The sequence below is a fragment of the Photinus pyralis genome, unplaced genomic scaffold (assembly GCF_008802855.1).
Source record: "Photinus pyralis isolate 1611_PpyrPB1 unplaced genomic scaffold, Ppyr1.3 Ppyr1.4_LG10, whole genome shotgun sequence".
In the NCBI taxonomy this organism is placed as follows: Eukaryota; Metazoa; Arthropoda; class Insecta; order Coleoptera; family Lampyridae; genus Photinus; species Photinus pyralis.
Window position 1 is genome coordinate 18,110,142 of NW_022170250.1, and position 21,176 is coordinate 18,131,317.

The window sequence follows — 21,176 nt, forward strand, 5'->3', positions numbered from 1 at the left end:
GGAAAAAAATTTTCTTATAGAATGTGGCCTGTAGAATCCATAATTTGAAACAGTTCCAAGATTGGGCTACTAGTTCAAAAGTTACAGCCCTTTGAATTTTTTTTCGAAATTGGTTTTAGTCTATAACTTTTGATTGAGAAGTCTGATCGAAAAAGTACAAATTGATTTGGATTCTACGCACCCAAATTAATAAGAAAAAGTGTTTTCCCGAGAAAATTTGGTGCAGCCGATTTTTGGTAAAAAAGGAAGGTTTTATTTACACTGCCTTTTTTTTGCCCCGAAAAAAAAATTGTCTCAGAATGACCCGGAAAAAAAATTTTCTTATAGAATGTGGCCTGTAGAATCCATAATTTCAAACAGTTCCAAGATTGGGCTACTAGATCAAAAGTTACAGCCCTTTGAATTTTTTTTCGAATTTGGTTTCTAGTCTATAACTTTTGATTGAGAAGTCTGATCGAAAAAGTACGAATTGTTTTGGATTCTACGCACCAAAATTAATAGGAAAAAGTGTTTTCCCGGGAAATTTTGGTGCAGTCGATTTTTGGCAAAAAAGGAAGGTTTTAACTATGCCTTTTTTTGAGGCCAGAAAAAAAAATTGTCTCAGATCGACCCGGAAAAAAATTTTTCTTATAGAATGTGGCCTGTAGAATCCATAATTTCAAACAGTTCCAAGATTGGGCTACTAGTTCAAAAGTTACAGCCCTTTGAATTTTTTTTCGAAATTGGTTTCTAGTCTATAACTTTTGATTGAGAAGTCTGATCGAAAAAGTACGAATTGTTTTGGATTCTACGCACCAAAATTAATAAGAAAAAGTGTTTTCCCGAGAAATTTTGGTGTAGTCGATTTTTGGTAAAAAAGGAAGGTTATACTATGCCTTTTTTTTCGGCCGAAAAAAAAAATTGCCTCAGATCGGCCGGAAAAAAAAAATTTCTTATAGAATGTGACCTGTAGAATCCAGAATTTCAAACAGTTCCAAGATTGGGCTACTAGATCAAAAGTTACAGCCCTTGAATTTTTTTTCGAAATTGGTTTCTAGTCTATAACTTTTGATTGAGAAGTCTGATCGAAAAAGTACGAATTGTTTTGATCGAGAAAGTACGAATTGTTTTGGATTCTACGCACCAAAATTAATAGGAAAAAGTGTTTTCCCGGGAAATTTTGGTGCAGTCGATTTTTGGCAAAAAAGGAAGGTTATACTATGCCTTTTTTTTGAGGCCCGAAAGAAAATTGTCTCAGATCGACCCGGAAAAAAATTTTTCTTATAGAATGTGGCCTGTAGAATCCATAATTTCAAACAGTTTGAATATTGGGCTACTAGTTCAAAAGTTACAGCCCTTTGAATTTTTTTTCGAAATTTGTTTTTTGCCCATAACTTTTGATTCAGAGGTCCAATCGGGTTGGGTGTGGGGGGGGGGGCTGAGGGTATGGAATTCCCACCAAGAAACACTCCGAACCTTTGGCTGGTTGGGAGGTACTCCAGATCACCCAACGTAACACCAGAAGTATATGGGACATAGAATTTCCCTCAAAAATGCACGAATCGATGGTCCTTTATAGAAAACTATCATGGGAATTCTTAGGGTGTTACGTATGCTGGGATACCGTAACCGTACCGGGGAATCCATATCCCCAGGAAAAAGGGGAAGTAGCGGAGAGTCTGGGGGGAGAAAAGGAAGGACTCAATAGACCTACCCTACAAGTATCAAAAACTCCGGACGCTTTGACTAGCTGGGGGTGGGTATGCCGTACCCCCTAGACTTGTAGAATGCATTATTTCCAACGGTTTGAAGATTGCTTGGCTGGCTAGGGGTGGGTGTTCCGTCCACCTACACCGCCCGATTTTAAATTGGACACTAATTGCACTAATCTATTAATTTACATTAAAAATTGTGAAACGATTTGAATTATAAAGTTCAAGTTGGACACCTGAACCGCTGAAATTAATTTTGCGCACTAATTAGGCGTTAATTATTCTACGGTCCTTTCAAATTAGACACTTAAACCAAACTAATCAACGAATGCAAAAGCATATTCAATTTAATTTTGCTTGTGATAATTAAGGCTTTAATTATGCGGTTTAAATTAGTTCCCCCAATTTAATTTGTGTCGTGATGGAGAGCACATGTTGCAGTTTAAATGAGCCACCTGAACGAAATGAGTAATTAAACAATTGTCACTCAATTATTATGTTTTAATTAGTCGTCAATACATGTGCCAACATTGTTTTCGCAGACGAGAAAGGAACCAGCTAGGAAGCGAACCCTCCTTGAATTAACTTCTTTTAAATTCAATGTAATTAACCCCTTTCCCGTCGTCGGTTAAATTTTAAATTGCAGAATTGCGGGGAAGGGACGCGAGCTTAATCGATTTCTAACTTCCTAAACGATCCCTCCGTCTCCGCCGCGTTTTCCAAGTGGCAATTTTTGATCTTTTTGCTTTCGTCGACCCTGTACTTGGAACTGTTCACGAACCACTCCCGATAGTCTTCCATTTTCTGCTTCCATTCGACTGAAATCGATCGTTTTTTTTTCAAAATTCAACGGCGGCGCTCGCGTTTACCTCTGATCGTCTCGATGCTGTCGCCGCCTCCGCCGTATTCCTTCGGAAGGATTTCGTAGGGTATCAGTTTGGTGAGCTCCTCCATGTTGTCTTTGGTGTAAAAGTGAATCTGGAGGGAGGAGGGTGTGTATGGGTACTACACTTGTTGCAGTTGTCGACTTACCCTATTCGCCATTTTCTTATTGAGCAAGGGGTAGGTGAGGTCGAACACCGTTTTTAGAACGGGTGGTGCGTTGAGGACGAAGAATCCTTTGGGTCGCGTCGGGTAGGCGTTTTGCAAGCCTCGTACGAGCATTCTTATCATTAGCGGTGTCAGCTGACTTATGTAGGCGTACTGCAGCTGTTCCAGATCGAAGATGATGTACTGCCCCAAGACCATGTGGTCGTTCTCCTTCATAACCATGTCGAGCATCATTATTCCTCCCTTAAGGATCGCCTTCAGCGGCAATGTGTTGATGTCGCCTTCATCGGTGCGCAAGATGAACACTTGCGGACCGTTCTTGTTGACTGGCAGAGGAAGAATGATCCTAATTCATCACACAGTGTGAGTGATCATTGGGGTTGTTCCGATGGTACTTACTGTCGACTGAGCAACTCCTGGATTTCGGGCAGAAGTGGGTCACGATCGTCGAAGTAGTCGGACATGATCGTCCTGAGTAAGTAGAACTCTTCCATTTTCTCCTTGACGGTCTGCAGACGGAACTTGCAACCTCGCAGAAACATCAAGATCCACTGATCGTCTACAATCCAAAATTGGACGCCGTTCACTGTTCCAAAGGCTTACCTGTGCACGCGTTTAAATGGGGTTGTTTCGCAAGCCATTCCTTTATCGCCCTAATATCGTCCGATACACGGCTTGGCACCTCGTTCAGCTCATTCTCGACCACCTTCTGCAAGTAATCCGGCAATGGGCGAACCTCCATGGCTGCTCCCTCACAATAACAAGTACCGAACCGCGCACTTATACATAAATAACTTATCTTACGTAATTGTGATTTTGGGGACAGAGCGTAATAATCACCAAAAACGCAATCGATCGTACAAAGTCAAGGATTCGTTTTTTTCTACGTACGACCGGCGGTCCACCACTGGCGCAACCGTAACGGAAAGTATCTCTTACTTGCTGCAAACGTGCGACGTACGCCGCTGCTTTTCGTGTTATCAAATTGCGAGTGACCGTAATTATTTCTGAGGTCTCGAAGTTGGTACAAAGGTGTACAGTAATTACTTTCGTGATAGGTAAAAAGTACACGACGTTTTTAAATGTTTAAAGAAAAATATCTGGACGGCATTGACATGAAATTAGTAACGGCGACTTGCGGAAATTACTTATTTCTTCGCATTCCGTAAGACTTGGAGGACCTTCCTAGACGGGGTGGCGTATTTGACCTTTAGAAAAGGCAATAAAAAATCTAATCCTCTTTTATGTCTTCTTGGGGGCTTGAAAGATGTTCTTCAAGTTCTTCCATTTCTTCAAATTCTTACGATTGTCCGGTTTCTTCAGATTTTCTTCCTTCCAATTCAAAATTGTTAAAGTTCTTTAAGATATCCCAATTTTTCTTCGTGTTTGGTCCGTCTCGAGTCCGTCTGGATATTATACTTCATTGACATTCTCCAATTAATTATCTTCAGATTCTTAGCAGTCTTCCAATTCTTCAGTTTAAAGTCTTTTTTTCCGATTCTTCGAATTTTTCCAGTTTTTGGGTTCGTTGTTGAGCATTGCCGGATGGAATTCATAATTTTTAATTCGCGAGACTCAAACCGCCTACCGTTTCCGGAACAAACATATCCAGAAGAAATATGATCCGGCTCAAAGGACCAATATCATTTTCTTTATTTCTTGAATTTTGACATACGCGCGACTCCGATGACTACGCCCCCTCACCTCGCTCAGGTGCGCTCTAGTAGCCCATAGCTCGGCTTCTCTTAGTATTATTAATTACAGTAGTACTATAAAAACTGTAACGGTTTGGGGGAGGAATGTAAAATCGGGAGGTCTGGAATACCCCCCAGCCACGCATTAGCACATTTTGATAAGTGTAGGAAAAAAAGCATTGGCACTTTTCTTTTTTCCTAGGAGGTATTCCATAACGATAATTGATTGACTTATATACGATATACGCTCGGTTCCGGCGGCTACGCCGCCTCGCCTCGCTCAATTACGACTTAGCCCATAGCTGTGCTACGCTTCGTATTATTCATTAGTGTAGTGCTATAAAAACTGTAACAATTTTGGGGTAGAATGTAGAACCGGGGGGTCTGGGGGGGATGGAATACCCCCATCCACACGTTAGTACGTTTTTATAAGTGTAGGAAAAAAAGCATTGGCACTTTTCTTTTTTCCTAGGAGGTATTCCATAATGATAATTGATTGACTTATATACGATATACGCTCGGTTCCGGCGGCTACGCCGCCTCGCCTCGCTCAATTAAATCTTAGCCCATAGCTCGGTTTCGCTTCGTATTATTCATTACTGTAGTGCAATAAAAACTGTAACAATTTTGGGGTGGAATGTAGAACCGGGGAGTCTGGGGGGTATGGAATACCCCCCAGCCACGCGTTAGCACATTTTGATAAGTGAAGGAAAAAAAGCATTGACACATTCCTTTTTTCCTAGGAGGTATTCCATAACGATAATTGATTGATTTATATACGACATACGTTCGGCTCCGGCGGCTACGCCGCCTCGCCTCGCTCAATTACGTCTTAGCCCATAGCTCGATTTCGCTTCGTATTATTCATTAGTGTAGTTCTATAAAAACTGTAACAATTTTGAGGTGGAATGTAGAACCGGGGGGTCTGGGGGGTATAGAATACCCCCCAGCTACGCGTTAGCACATTTTGATACGTGTAGGAAAAAAAGCATTGGCAACTTCCCTTTTTTCTTAGGAGGCATCGCATGACAATAATTGATTGATATATACGACATACGCTCGCCTCCGGCGGCTACGCCGCCTCGCCTCGCTCAATTACGACTTAGCCCATAGCTCGGTTTAGCTTCGCATTATTTATTACTGTAGTACTATAAAAACTGGAACAATTTGGGGGTAGAATGTAGAACCGGGGGGTCTGGAATACCCCCCAGGCACGCGTTAGCACATTTTGATAAGTGTAGGAAAAAAGGCATTGACAATTTCCTTTTTTCCTAGGAGGTCCATAACGATAATTGATTGACTTATATACGACATACGCTCGGTTCAAGTAGTACTGTAAAAATGGTAACAATTTTGGAGAAGAACGTAGAACAGGTGGTTATGGAATACCCCCCAGCCACGTGTTCGCACATTTTGATGTGTAGGAAAAAAAGGCATTGACACTTTCCTTTTTTCCTAGGAGGTATTCCATAACGATAATTGATTGACTTATATACGACATACGCTCGGTTCCGGCGGCTACGCCGCCTCGCCTCGCTCCATTACGACTTAGCCCATTGCTCGGTTTCGCTTCGTATTATTCATTATTGTAGTACTATAAAAACTGAAACAATTTGGGAGTAGAATGTAGAACCGGGGGGTCTGGGGGGTATGGAATACCCCCCAGCCACACGTTAGCACATTTTGATAAGTGTAGGAAAAAAACATTGGCAACTTCCCTTTTTTCCTAGGAGGCATTCCATAACGATAATTGATTGACTTATATATGACATACGCTCGGTTCCGGCGGCTGCGCCGCCTCGCCTCGCTCTGTTACAACTTAGCCCATAGCTCGGTTTCGGTTCGTATTATTCATTACTGTAGTACTATAAAAACTGTAACACTTTTATGCGACATACGCTCAGCTCCGGCGGCGGGATCAGGCCTTAGCGTATCATGAAGAAAAGCTGTCATGGAAAATGCTGATCGCTTGTTTTTGAGATAATTACCAGCCGTCCGTGATTGGTACAAAAAAAGACGCTAACCAGTAGAAAATTTAACCAGGGCCATTTTTAAGGACAATCCAATGTGGGTGTTCAGAATTGAAACGAAACTAAGAGCGGATTTTGAAAGTGCACTGAAAACTGGAACGGTTTTGGGGAAAGCATGTTAAACCGGGGGGTCTGGGGAGTATAGAATACCCCCCCCCCCACAGCGATGCGTCCGTACATTTTTATAAGTGTAGGGAAAAGAAGATTGAGTCTTTCCTTTTTCCTTGGGAGTATTCTATAACGATATTTGATTGACCTATATACGACATACGCTCGGCTCCGTCGGCTGCGCCGCCTCGCCTCGCTCACCCACAACTACGCGCATTCCTTCATTACGGTTGTACCATAAAATCGATTTTGGGTGTAGAAAAAGAACATTGAATCTTTCCTTTTTTCCGGCAGGGTATTCCATAACCATAATAATTGTTTGACCTTTATTTATACGACATACGTTTGGCTCCGGTTCAGACATAGCTCGGTTTCGCCTCGCATCATTCCTTACAGTGGTAATATAAAAACGGTCGAGGGGGTGGGGGAGGAGGTAAATTTACATATTGCAACCATAATGTGTCGTTCCAAAAAAAACAGCAACATTTTGACCATGATCTTGTACTTTACGAGCAGTCCTCTTTGCTACCATATCTGTACGTGGTAAAAAGGTTTCACTAATAAACAGTTTGGCAAAATGAACTTTTTTAAATTAAAAACGTCCTTCTTGGGGTATTGAAACAGAATACAGGTTATTCCTGGGCCCCATTGAATGCGTGGTCAACAGGTGAAACGTCACCAAGGTTACAGAAGTATAGTTCTAAATATGAATTAAATAATCAGTAAACATTATCAGATTTAGAACCAGATAATGTATTGACCCCTAATTACCACGCCAGTTCTCTTTGGTCTTTGCTGATGCCCATTACCGCAATTGAGTCTGGGAGAAAAACATTTTTAATCTGTTTGTAGATTATTCACGGATTTATTCACGTAAATAATGTGCGTAGCTACTCTCTGTAACATTCTCATACCCACGGGATTTGTAAACTATTCCTATATAAGGCAATCTTCTATCGCGAGTTTCAGTCGAGTTTTCGAAAATGCTCTTTGCCATTTTGCTGGGTCTTACCATTGCTCGCACTGAAACGGCTAATTTACGTAAGTTGCCTTACCACGTGAACTTATGATTATCGACCTATCCTTCCAGCGAGCTACTTCCCGAAATGTTACCAGGATGATCCGAAGATAAACGAGTGCTTCGTTAACGCCGCCAACAGTTTGAATCAGTACGTCAGAAAAGGGATACCGGAAATCGGTTTGCGTCCCTTAGATCCGTTTGTCGCACCCCCTTTCACCATGACACTCGAATCTCCGATCACCGATTATAACGCCACCTTAAGAGGTTTCACGTTTGAGAGATTATTCAATTACCAGTTTATATCGGCCGAGTAAGTCGCCAGACGGGTTATCAATAGCGTTTAACACTCTTCCAGAATTCGACCGAAAGATGGCGTGGTTGGAGGCAAGCTTATCCTGCCAGATTTGGATTTAAAGTCGAACTACACCGTCGAGGGTCACATCATAAATCTGCCACTGCAAGGAGGCGGTTACTTCAAAATTGCAAATAGCAAAATCGTGTGTGATTTTTTGACGAGCGGATGGCAGGAGAAGAAAAATTGTAACGGGATCAACTTGGAAATTACCTGCAAAATTGAAGATCTCAAGGTGAACATTACCGGATTGGCGAATGGTATTATTGGTAAATTGATATTTTGTAAAAGTTTGTAGGAATTTTTCAGATATGGTCGGCACTCTTTTAAACCTAAGCTCCCAGCTGGTCGCGTCGGAGCTTTCGCCGGCGTATACCAACATATTTCGACCTTTTCTGAAGTCGTTCCTTACGCGGATGTGCCGAAAGCACGAGTTCGATGATCTGTTTCCATTGACGCCCTAACTTCATTACATGCTTGTCCCACCTTAGTCAAATCCTGTAAAACGAATCCAAGCAAAATACAGTTTATGTATTTCTATGGCATGTTTGGTACTTTATCCCTACAAAACTAGCGTATTGAGCCTTATTTGTTGCTAGAACTGCATTATTTGGTAAATAATTGCTCTTAAAATAAGAATTAATCAATAACAGTATTATAGTCTCTCTTTAATGGTTTAGAAAAAATTTCCTGTTTTGGATGTGGCAAACCTGAAGTAACTAGGAGGCAGTGCCCAAACTGCCGCACCCACACGAGGGTCGCGTCGTCCACAGACACTTCACATTACTAGGCGTCGGCTTCATTAACAGTGCGCATCCCGGAGGGACACTGGTCGTTCTTAGAAGAGGCGCAGCGACACCAATTCGAACCGGAGCTTACTCGGACATTATCTACCGTTCTATTGAGATAATTCAACACGCACTTGGGACATCTCATAACAGGAGAACATAAATACCTAAATACAGTAGCATTTCACATGATTACGGTAGGCGGAGAGTGTATATCAGTCGTTTACAAAATATTTTCTCCACAATCGTGTAAAGATGCGACAAATGGGGTAATGTAACAGTATTTCTCGAGAAAGGTCTAACAGGAGAGCAGAAATACTTAAATGTAGGAGCATTTCGCTTGATTACGTTAACTAGAAAGCGGAAATAAGCCGTTGAGATCCTATCTCCTGCGAGATCGTTTAAAAATCTAGCAACAGGTGAAACATAATAGGAGTTTCTTGAGGTAGCAGGAGATCAGAAATACTTAAACACAGTAGCATTTCACTTGATTACGGGAGAGAGTGGGGGAATAAATCGTTTAGATCGTATTTTGTGCACAATCGTGTCAAAAATGTAGCTAAAAGGGAAATGTAACAGGAATTATTCATGAAAGATCTCGCAGGAGGGCAGAAATAGTGAAATACAGGAGGATTTAGTGATTACGATAGGGGAGTAAATAACATTTTCTACACAATAGTGGAAAAAATTCAGCAAAGTGGGAATGTAACAGGAATTTCTCGAGAAAGGTGTAACAGGAGAACATAAATACCTAAATACAGTAGCATTTCACTTGATTACGGTAGGCGGAGAGTGTAAGTAAGTCGTTTAAACAATATTCTCTGCACAATCGTGTAAAGAATGTGACAAATGGGGTAATGTAACAGTAATTCTCGAGAAGGGTTTAACAGGAGAGCAGAAATACAGCATTTCGCTTGACTACGTTAGCCAATGAGCAGAAATAAGTCGTTGAAATCCTATTTTCTGCGAAATGTTGCAAAAATCTAGCAACAGGGGAAACATAACAGGAATTTTCGAGAAATAGGTAGCAGGAGATCAGAAATAATTAAATACAGTATCGTAATTTGTGCACAATCGTGTAAAAAATGTAGCTAAAGGAGAAATGCAACAGGAATTTCTTAAGAAGGATGTATGAGGAGAACGGGAATACTGACCTACAGTCTTGATTACGATAGGAGATAGCGTGAGTAAATTGTTTAAGTAATGTTTTCTGCATAATCGTGTAATAAATGTAGCAAAAAGGGAAATGTGACAGGAATTTTTCGACAAAGGAGTAACAGGAGAGCATAAATACCTAAAAACAGTAGCATTTCACATGATTACGTTATGTAAAGAACGTAAATAATATTTTCTGCACATTCATGTAAAGAATGTAACACAAGGGGAAATGTAGCAACACTTCTCGAGAAAGGTTTAACAGGAGTGCAGAAATTCTTAAATGCATGAGCATTTCAATTGATTACCGTTAGCTCTAAAGCCGTTGAGATCCTATCTCTTGCGAAATCGTTTAAAAATCTAACAACAAGGAAACGTAATAAGAGTTTCTTGAGGTAGCAGGGGATCAGAAATACTTTAATACAGTAGCATTTCACATGATTACGGGAGAGAGTGCGGGAATAAATCGTTGAGATCGTATTTTGTGCACAATCGTGTCAAAAATGTAGCTACAAGGGAAATGTAACAGGAATTTTTCATGAAAGATCTCGCAGGAGGGCAGAAATAGTGAAATACAAAAGGATTTATTGATTACGATAGGAGAGAGCATAAGTTAATCGTTTAAATAACATTTTCTGCACAATAGTGTAAAAAATGTAGCAAAGTGGGATTGTAACAGGAATTTCTCGAGAAAGGTGTAACAGGAGAACATAAATACCTAAATACAGTAGCATTTCACTTGATTACGGTAGGCGGAGAGTGTAAGTAAGTCGTTTAAGCAATATTCTCTGCACAATCGTGTAAATAATGTGACAAATGGGGTAATGTAACAGTAATTCTCGAGAAGGGTTTAACAGGAGAGCAGAAGTACAGCATTTCACTTGACTACTTTAGCCAAAGAGCAGAAATAAGTCATTGAAATCCTATTTTCTGCGAAATCGTGCAACAGGGGAAACGTAACAGGAGTATGTTGAAAAAGAGATAGCAGGATATCAGAAATACTTAAACACAGTAGCATTTCACTTGATTACGTTACAGAAAGTGCGGAAAAAATCGTTGAAATCGTAATTTGTGCACAATCGTGTAAAAAATGTAGCTAAAGGAGAAATGCAACAGGAATTTCTTAAGAAGGATGTATGAGGAGAACAGAAATACTGACATACAGTCTTGATTACGATAGCAGAGGGCGTGAGTAAATTGTTTAAGTAATGTTTTCTGCATAATCGTGTAATAAATGTAGCAAAAAGGGAAATGTAACAGGAATTTTTCGACAAAGGAGTAACAGAAGAGCATAAATACCTAAAACAGTAGCATTTCACTTGATTACGTTAGAGAGTGTGGAAAAATAAATCGTTGAGATCGTATTTTGTGCACAATCGTGTCAAAAATGTAGCTAAAAGGGAAATGTAACAGGAATTTTTCATGAAGGATCTCACAGGAGGGCAGAAATGGTAAAACACAGGAGGATTTATTGATTACGATAGGAGAGAGCATAAGTAAATCGTTTAAATAACATTTTCTGCACAATAGTGTAAAAAATGTAGCACAGTGGGATTCTAACAGGAATTTCTCGAGAAAGGTGTAACAGGAAAACATAAATACCTAAGTATAGTAGCATTTCACTTGATTGCGGTAGGCGGAGAGTGTTTCAGTATTTCTGCAGAATCGTGTAAAGGATGTGACAAATGGGGTAATGTAACAGTATTTCTCGAGAAGGGTTTAACAGGAGAGCAGAAATACAGCATTTCACTTAACTACTTTAGCCAAAGAGCAGAAATAAGTCATTGAAATCCTTTTTCTGCGAAATCGTGTAAAAATCTAACAACAGGGGAAACTTAACAGGAGTTTCTTGAGAAAGAGGTAGCAGGAGATCAAAAATACTTAAACACAGTAGCATTTCACTCGATTACGTTAGAGAGAGTGCGAAAATAAGGTCATAATTAGTGCACAATCGTGTAAAAAATGTAGCAAAAAGGGAAATGTAACAGGAATTTTTCGACAAAGGAGTAACGGGAGATACCTAAAAACAGTAGCACCCCACTCAGCATGACCGCCGACATTCTGAAGGAGCTGATCCAGTCACCCCGAGCGCGCAAGCAGCGAATCCTTTGCGAAGTGTACCGTGCAGAGACTGCACCCCATCAGCTACTTCGCGAGCTATTTAAAACGTGAGCTCCGAAAAAGACCACGAAGGTTCCGGAAGCTTGGCACGAGGTGAAGAAGACACGCCATACCACAGGACACTTCAGGGAGGAGTGAAGAAAGCAGAAGAGAACCAAGGCACTCAGACCGACAGCCGCTCCCATATCTTGTTTCAGATGCGGCAAACCTGAGGTAACTAGGAGACAGTGTCCTAAATGCCGCGACCGCAAGAGGGTCGCCCAAATGGATTCTCATCTCACGGACACGTCCGGTTCCTCACCACAATACGTGCGACCAATAGTGAACGTCATCGTAGCCGACGGAACCGAAAGCGGCTTTAATATCAAAAAAAGATAAGAGATGTTTTAATACAGTAGCGGTTTCATATTCCTCGAGAAAATATAGTAGGAAAACCAGAGAATTCCAGCAAGTATCGCCAATTTTTACAAATACTGAAAGGTCTACAAGACAGACACTTTCAAACGCAGGGTTTACCAGTTATTTCAGCAAACTCCAAACTTTCCATATTCTAGAAATTATCGACGAAAGGCATTTTAATGGTTTTAATTTAATTTGAAGCGTTGTAGTGGTAGTATAGCTTAACTTCTTTCACTTAAGCTACGGGTAGCTGGATGTTTTTTCATCCATACCAGGTTGCCTTCTCACCATTTGCATTCCAGCGGAATTATTCAATGAAAAGTAACGATTCGAAATAATCATCTTATCGTTTTGTTTCTCTTACCCATATCCTTGAGACAAAATATAATTGTCGTGCTATATAAACGCACGAAAACAGGTCAATGTATCGTAAAAGAACCCGTGTATTAAAATTGACCTTTCTTGGTAGCAAACTCGTCCGAAATCGCATAGTTTTTGCCATATTTCTACAATTGCGTTCGACGTGCACAAACTTATTGCTTTGACAGTAGTAAGACAAATAGAATCTCTCGGACAATCCACAATAGACGAAATGTCAGGGAGAGGATAAGCATCTGCATCGTTTTGGGTGATCACAAAAACTCTCCTGTAATGTACGCAAAAAAACAATCTCAAATTCTCACCTTTACTAAAGGTCGTTTTTAAATTAAAGCATTGATATATCAATATGTGGGAAATTGAGCAATGTGGACAATGTTGTAGTTGATTTGAACGTTATAAATTGGTCGTTTAAATGCCACTCACTCACTCGAACGGCTTACATGCAAATTTTGTTTTCACGAACTAGGTATATTAGTTGATGTTCCACGATTTTTAACCAGATTACGGAAAATGTGCATCTTAACTGTTTTACTTGGTACCACGTTGTTCGCCACCATCGAACCAGCTAAACTACGTAAGTGTGTTGTCATGAGCTTCTGAAGCAGAGTGTCATTCCAGCAAGCTACTTTCCAAGATGTTACCAAGACGACCAGAACATAAGCGAGTGCACCATAGGTGCTGCCAACAGTCTAAACGAGAAGGTCAGAAGTGGGATATCGGAAATCGGCTTGCCTCACCTAGACCCGTTCGTTGCTCCCGATTTAAACCTTACACTCGAATCCCCTATTACCGATCTTTACGCGAGTACAAATGGCTTGAATCTGCACCGACTGTACAACTACCGCTTTACCGCTGCAGAGTAAGTCACCAAACGCAAGAAGTTATACTTAACATTCTTCCAGTATTCGACCGCAAGATGGCGTGATTGCAGGAACGGTTATCCTTCTCGATTTAGACTTATGGGGAAATTACCGAGTTCGGGGGCATATAATAAATCTTCCGCTGAATGGGGATGGCTATTTTAAAATTGTTAATGGCAACATCGAATGTGATTTTCTAATAAACGATTGGAACGAGAATTGTAACAAGATCAATTTGGAAATCACGTGCAAAAATGAAGACGTCAAAGTAAACCTTACAGGATTGGGCAACGGAGGTACGTCAATTTAAAGTCTCGCAACTGTTGAAACCCAAGTTTCAGATACGATTAACGGCCTTCTGAACTTAAGCTCCAAATTGGTCGCATCGGAACTTGCTCCTGCATACGCCCGCATTTTTCAGGCGTTATTGAGACGGCCCCTGAAACGGCTGTGCAGAGAATTTCCATTGAGTGACGTATTTCCTCCGTCTTCCTAAAATGATCGTCCACAGACACAAAAAGGTGTTGTAAACCAGGGTATTTGGTGATCGGTCGTCGTGAAAGTTTCTCTTTAATGAAACCCAATAAAAACTGCATTTATTTGAGCTTGGACGAATGTGTTTCCATTTTCAGCTGCCTCCTCCCCATTTACTAACTTGTATTTTCTTCCAGAGAGGTATTTCAGGAAGTAAGAACCGTTTCTTCGACAAGCCGGAATAACCACGTACAAGAAACGAATTCCACCACCAGAATTAGAAAAGGAGGTGAGGGAACTGAGGTAGTCTAATAAGAAGAAGACGAGGATCCAAAATGCAAAAGAAGTTGAATAATTAGAAGCTCTTAACTGGTTCAGATAGTCACCGGCTAACCCAAACATGCATTTTGCCGAATGCTAGTAATAGAACTCTCAGAGGATGTGAGTAATTGAAATTTCTAATTCGGGGATATTTGGATGTAAAATGTCACAGGAGAGCAGAAATACTTAAATATGGTAGCATTTCACATGACTACGATAGGGAGAGAGCGCAAATACATCGTTCAAAAAACATTCTCTGACATTCGTGCACACAATGTAGCAATGGGGGAAATGTAACATGATTTTCTCGAGAAAGGTGTAACAGGAGAGCATAAATACTTCAATACAATATTATTTCTCCTGATTATGTTAGATAAAGAGCGTAAGTAGTTTAAATATATTTTCTGTACAATCGTATAAAAAACGTGACAAATGGGGTAATGTAACAGTATTTCTCGAAAACGGTTTAACAGGATAGCAGAAATACAGCATTTCGCTTGACTGCGTTACCAAAGCATAGAAATAAGTCATTGAAATCCTATTTTCTGCGAAATCGTATAAAAACCTAGCAACAGTGGAAACGTAATAGGAGTTTGTTGAGAAAGAGGTAGCAGGAGATCAGAAATACTTAAACACAGTAGCATTTCACTTGATTACGTTAGAGAGAGCGCGTAAAAATCGAAATTTGTGCACAATCGTGTAAAAAATGTAGCTAAAGGGGAAAAGCAACAGGAATTTCTTAAGAAGGATGTATGAGGAGAACAGGAATACTGACATACAGCCTTGATTACGATAGGAGAGAGCGTGAGTAAATAGGTTAAGTAATGTTTTCTCCATAATCGTGTAATAAATGTAGCAAAAAAGTAAATGTTTTTCGACCAAGGAGTAACAGGAGAGCATAAATACCTAAAAACGGTATCATTTCACATAATTACGTTAGGTAAAGAGCGTAAGTAAATCGTGTAAATAATATTTTCTGCGCATTCGTGTAAGGAATGTGACAAAAGGGGAAATGTATCAGAATTTCTCGAGAGAGGTTTAACAGGAGTGCAGGAGCATATCACTCGATTACGTTAGCTAGAAAGCCGTAGAGATCCAATCTCCTGCGAAATCGTTTAAAAATCTAGCAACAGGGGAAACGTAATAGGAGCTTCTTGAGGTAGCAGGAGATCAGAAATACTTAAACACAGTAGCATTTCGCTTGATTACGGGAGAGAGTGCGGAAATAAATCGTTGAGATCGTATTTTATGCACAATCGTGTAAAAAATGTAGCTAAAGGGGAAAAGCAACAGGAATTTCTTAAGAAGGATGTATGAGGAGAACAGGAATACTGACATACAGCCTTGATTACGATAGGAGAGAGCGTGAGTAAATTGTTTAAGTAATGTTTTCTCCATAATCGTGTAATAAATGTAGCAAAAAAGTAGCAAAAACAGGAAGTAGCATTTGACAACCAAGGAGTTGTATCATAGTAACATAAAAACAGGAGATTTCAAGTGTAAGCAAAAGGGAAATTTAGAAAGGTAATAGGAGAAGTATTTCGTTGATTACGGCTAGATTCGTTGAATCCTAAAATCGTTAAAAATCTAGCAACAGGGGAAAAGCAACAGGAGTTTCTTATAGCAGGAGAGCAGAAATACTTAAACACAGTATCATTTCACATAATTACGTTAGGTAAAGAGCGTAAGTAAATCGTGTAAATAATATTTTCTGCACATTCGTGTAAGGAATGTGACAAAAGGGGAAATGTATCAGAATTTCTCGAGAGAGGTTTAACAGGAGTGCAGGAGCATATCACTCGATTACGTTAGCTAAAAGCCGTAGAGATCCAATCTCCTGCGAAATCGTTTAAAAATCTAGCAACAGGGGAAACGTAATAGGAGCTTCTTGAGGTAGCAGGAGATCAGAAATACTTAAACACAGTAGCATTTCGCTTGATTACGGGAGAGAGTGCGGAAATAAATCGTTGAGATCGTATTTTATGCACAATCGTGTAAAAAATGTAGCTAAAGGGTAAAAGCAACAGGAATTTCTTAAGAAGGATGTATGAGGAGAACAGGAATACGAACATATAGCCTTGTTTACGATAGGACAGAGCGTGCGTAAATTGTTTAAGTAATGTTTCCTCCATAATCGTGTAATAAATGTAGCAAAAAAGGAAATGTTTTCGACAAAGCAGTAACAAGAGAAAATAAATAACTAAAAACAGTAGCATTTCACACGATTACGTTAGGTAAAGAGCGTAAGTAAATCGTGCAAATAATATTTTCTGCACATTCGTGTAAAGAATGTGACAAAAGGGGAAATGTAGCAGAATTTCTTGAGAAAGGTTTAACAGGAGTGCAGGAGCATATCACTCGATTACGTTAGCTAGAAAGCCGTAGAGATCCAATCTCCTGCGAAATCGTTTATCTAGCAACAATCCTAAAGCAACAGGAATTTCTTAAGAAGGATGTATGAGGAGAACAGGAATACGAACATATAGCCTTGTTTACGATAGGACAGAGCGTGCGTAAATTGTTTAAGTAATGTTTCCTCCATAATCGTGTAATAAATGTAGCAAAAAAGGAAATGTTTTCGACAAAGCAGTAACAAGAGAAAATAAATAACTAAAAACAGTAGCATTTCACACGATTACGTTAGGTAAAGAGCGTAAGTAAATCGTGCAAATAATATTTTCTGCACATTCGTGTAAAGAATGTGACAAAAGGGGAAATGTAGCAGAATTTCTTGAGAAAGGTTTAACAGGAGTGCAGGAGCATTTCACTTGATTACGTTAGCTAGAAAGCCGTAGAGATCCAATCTCCTGCGAAATCGTTTAAAAATCTAGCAACAAGGGTAACGTAATAGGAGTTTCTTGAGGTAGCAGGAGATCAGAAATACTTAAACACAGTAGCATTTCGCTTGATTACGGGAGAGAGTGCGGACATAAATCGTTGAGATCGTATTTTGTGCACAATCTTGTAAAAATGTAGCTAAAGGGGAAAAGCAACAGGTATTTCTTAAGAAGGATGTATGAGGAGAACAGGAATACTGACATACAGCCTTGATTACGATAGGAGAGAGCGTGAGTAAATAGTTTAAGTAATGTTTTCTCCATAATCGTGTAATAAATGTAGCAAAAAAGTAAATGTTTTTCGACCAAGGAGTAACAAGAGAAAATAAATAACTAAAAACAGTAGCATTTCACACGATTACGTTAGGTAAAGAGCGTAAGTAAATCGTGCAAATAATATTTTCTGCACATTCGTGTAAAGAATGTGACAAAAGGGGAAATGTAGCAGAATTTCTCGAGAGAGGTTTAACAGGAGTGCAGGAGCATATCACTCGATTACGTTAGCTAGAAAGCCGTAGAGATCCAATCTCCTGCGAAATCGTTTAAAAATCTAGCAACAAGGGTAACGTAATAGGTGTTTCTTGAGGTAGCAGGAGATCAGAAATACTTAAACACAGTAGCATTTCGCTTGATTACGGGAGAGAGTGCGGAAATAAATCGTTGAGATCGTATTTTATGCACAATCGTGTAAAAAATGTAGCTAAAGGGGAAAAGCAACAGGAATTTCTTAAGAAGGATGTATGAGGAGAACAGGAATACGAACATATAGCCTTGTTTACGATAGGACAGAGCGTGCGTAAATTGTTTAAGTAATGTTTTCTCCATAATCGTGTAATAAATGTAGCAAAAAAGGAAATGTTTTGGACAAATGAGTATCAGGAGAGAATAAATACCTAAAAAGAGTAGCATTTCACATAATTACGTTAGCTGTATGTCAGTATTCCTGTTCTCCTCATACATCCTTCTTAAGAAATTCCTGTTGCTTTTCCCCTTTAGCTACATTTTTTACACGATTGTGCACAAAATACGATCTCAACTATTTATTTCCGCACTCCTGCGAAATCGTTTAAAAATCTAGCAACAGGGGAAACGTAATAGGAGCTTCTTGAGGTAGCAGGAGATCAGAAGAAATCAGTAGCATTTCACTTGATTACGAGAGAGAGAGAGAGTGCGGAAATAAATCGTTGAGATTTTGTGCACAATCGTGTAAAAAATGTAGCTAAAAGGGAAATGTAACAGGAATTTTTCATGAAGGATCTCACAGGAGGGCAGAAATACTGAAATACAGGAGGATTTATTGATTACGATAGGAGAGAGCGTAAGTAAATTGTTTAAATAACATTTTCTGCACAGTCGTGTAATACATGCAGCAAGAGCAAATGTAACAGGAATACTCCAGAACGTTGTAACAGGAGCGCTCACATACTTAAATACAGTAGCATTTGACTTGACTCCGTTAGGGAAAGACTGGAAATAAATCGTTCAAATCATATTGTCTGACATTCGTGCAAACAATGTAGCAAAAGGAGAAATGTAACGTGATTTTTTCGAGAGAGGTGTAACAGGAAAGCATAAATACTTGAGTAGCAGCTCACTTGATTACGTTAGGTAAAGAGCGCAAGCAAATCGTTAAAATAATATTTTCTCTACAATCGTGTAAGATATGTAACAAAATGGGAAATGAAACAGGAATTACTCAAGAAACGTGTAATAGGAGAACATAAATACTTAAATAGTTGTATTTCAGTTGGTTACGTTAGCTAGAGAGCGAAAATGAGTCGTTGAACTCCTATTTTTTGCAAAGTCGTCTAGAAAATCTAGCAACAGGAAAAAATTAACAGGGGTTTCTTAAGAAAGAGGTAGCGGGAGAGCAGAAGTACTTAAACACAGTAGCATTCCACTTGATTACGTTAGAGAGAGTGCGGAAATAAATCGCTGAGATCGTATTTTCTGCACAATGGTGTTAAAAATTTAGCTAAAGGGGAAATGTGACAGAAGTGTCTCGTGAAAGTTGTATCAGGAGAACAGAAATTTCACTTGATTACTGTATCAGAGAGTGTAAGTAAATTGTTTAAATAGTTCTGCACAATTGTGTAAAAAATGTAGCAAAAGAGAAAATGTAACAGGAATTTCTTGAGAAACGTGTAACAAGAGGGCATAAATACCTAAATACAGTAGTATTTCACTTGATTACGGTAGGTAAAATAATTTGTAACTTGCTTATATGAAGTATATCGTGTAGCCATTCACATAGTTTTTCCATGGATTTAAAATTAGATCTTTCATAAGAAACCGAATAGTTTTTTGCGATATTTCTATAATATGTGTTGGACGTGCGCAGATATCCTTTAGTTATGCATTGTAAACGGATGTTCATTTTTATACAGGGCGGTAGTGCACAAACTTGTTGGATCGGCTAGAATTTCTCGGACTATCCAAAGTAGACGCAATTTCAGGGAGAGGATATGCATCAGCAACGCTTTGGGTACAGAAAGCAATTCTTATTCTTGCTATACCTTTACTGAAGGCTGTATTTTAATGATTATGTTGCTTAGTCAATATGTGGGAAATTGAGCAATGTGGACAATGTTGTAGTTGATTTGTTCGTCATAAATTGGTCGTTTATATGCAACTCATTTTCACACGAACGGCTTATTGCAAAATGTGTTTCCACGAAGTAGGTACCTATATCAGTTGATCTAGGTCTGATAACCGAAAATGTACCTCTTAACGGTTTTATTTGGTACTACGTTGTTCCACACCATCTATCCAGCTAAATTACGTAAGTGTGTTGTGTCATTAAAGCTGCACATTGCCTTAAAAGGTCATTCCAGCAAGCTACTTTCCAAGATGTTACCAGGACGACCAGAACATAAACGAGTGCTTCATAAGTGCTGCCAACAGTCTAAACGAGAACGTCAGAAGTGGGATACCGGAAATCGGTTTGCATCAGTTAGACCCGTTCGTTGCTCCCAACTTGAACCTTACACTAGAATCTCCCATTACCGATCTTTATGTCAGTGTAAATGACTTGAATCTGGACCGGCTGTACAACTACCACTTTACTGCTGCAGAGTAAGCCACTAAACAGACGAAGTACTTAAGTTTAACATTCTTCCAGTATTCGACCGAAAGAGGGCGTGATTACAGGAACGGTTATCCTTCCCGATTTGGACTTATGGGGAAATTACCGAGTTCAAGGGCATATAATAAATCTTCCGCTGAATGGGGGTGGCTACTTTAAACTTATGAATGATAACATGGAATGTGATTTTCTAATAAACGATTGGAACGAGAGGGGGAATTGTAACAAGATCAATGTGGAAATCACGTGCAGAGATGAAGACGTCAAAGTAAACCTTACAGGATTGCCTAATGGGGGTAGATTAATTTAAAGTCTCTTACAACTGTTGAAACCCAAGTTTCAGATACGATTATCGGCCTTCTGAACCTAAGTTCCAAATTGGTCGCATCGGAAATCTCGCCTGCATACGCGGGCATTTTCCAGAAGTTTTTGGGATCGTTCCTGAAACGGCTGTGCAGAAAATATCCGTTGAATTCTTTATTTCCGACGTCTTCCTAACATGATCGATTAAATTACTGCAACTTTCACAGGGTTCCATTTTCCTTTGGCCAAAAATCATTGATTAAAGAATTACGAAATGCAGTTTTTCTTTTGATTTTATTTAAAGCGCCGCCTAAGGAAGTGCATTAGACTAAGATCTCTCATACCATACTAACGAGAAGATATCACGAAACAATCGAAGAAGCGGAGCTAGGTAAGAAAACCAAACGAGTCGGGGAACTTTATCAGAACTGACGAAATAAAAAAATATGAAACCCTGAAAAGTTCAAAAGAACTCGCAGCACCTAAAAAAAACTTGCAAGAACCAA

General features: G+C 39.5%; 4 protein-coding genes across 4 annotated transcripts; 3 read left to right on the forward strand and 1 right to left on the reverse strand.

Annotated features, from left to right (window-relative positions):
- Nucleotides 1-2,177: 2,177 nt before the first annotated feature.
- On the reverse strand, nucleotides 2,178-4,566 carry LOC116161454 (retinol-binding protein pinta-like). Its single transcript, XM_031474799.1, has 5 exons — nucleotides 3,345-4,566; nucleotides 3,141-3,300; nucleotides 2,724-3,087; nucleotides 2,561-2,669; nucleotides 2,178-2,509 (listed from the first exon to the last, which is right to left on the reverse strand). Exons 1-5 carry the CDS (start codon nucleotides 3,481-3,483, stop codon nucleotides 2,361-2,363), a joined length of 921 nt encoding a protein of 306 aa, XP_031330659.1. The 5' UTR covers nucleotides 3,484-4,566; the 3' UTR covers nucleotides 2,178-2,360.
- Nucleotides 4,567-7,479: 2,913 nt separating this feature from the next.
- On the forward strand, nucleotides 7,480-8,409 carry LOC116161457. Its single transcript, XM_031474803.1, has 4 exons — nucleotides 7,480-7,614; nucleotides 7,664-7,904; nucleotides 7,950-8,206; nucleotides 8,245-8,409. Exons 1-4 carry the CDS (start codon nucleotides 7,557-7,559, stop codon nucleotides 8,274-8,276), a joined length of 588 nt encoding a protein of 195 aa, XP_031330663.1. The 5' UTR covers nucleotides 7,480-7,556; the 3' UTR covers nucleotides 8,277-8,409.
- An 82-nt stretch (nucleotides 8,410-8,491) lies between these two features.
- Nucleotides 8,492-14,261, forward strand: LOC116161456. The gene is made up of 5 exons (XM_031474802.1): nucleotides 8,492-8,559; nucleotides 8,608-13,364; nucleotides 13,409-13,649; nucleotides 13,693-13,946; nucleotides 13,992-14,261. The coding sequence occupies exons 2-5, from the start codon at nucleotides 13,301-13,303 to the stop codon at nucleotides 14,144-14,146; spliced, it is 714 nt and encodes a 237-aa protein (XP_031330662.1). The 5' UTR covers nucleotides 8,492-8,559; nucleotides 8,608-13,300; the 3' UTR covers nucleotides 14,147-14,261.
- A 4,173-nt stretch (nucleotides 14,262-18,434) lies between these two features.
- LOC116161455 lies at nucleotides 18,435-20,949 on the forward strand. The gene is made up of 4 exons (XM_031474801.1): nucleotides 18,435-20,064; nucleotides 20,117-20,357; nucleotides 20,404-20,663; nucleotides 20,711-20,949. Exons 1-4 carry the CDS (start codon nucleotides 20,001-20,003, stop codon nucleotides 20,863-20,865), a joined length of 720 nt encoding a protein of 239 aa, XP_031330661.1. The 5' UTR covers nucleotides 18,435-20,000; the 3' UTR covers nucleotides 20,866-20,949.
- Nucleotides 20,950-21,176: the final 227 nt, after the last annotated feature.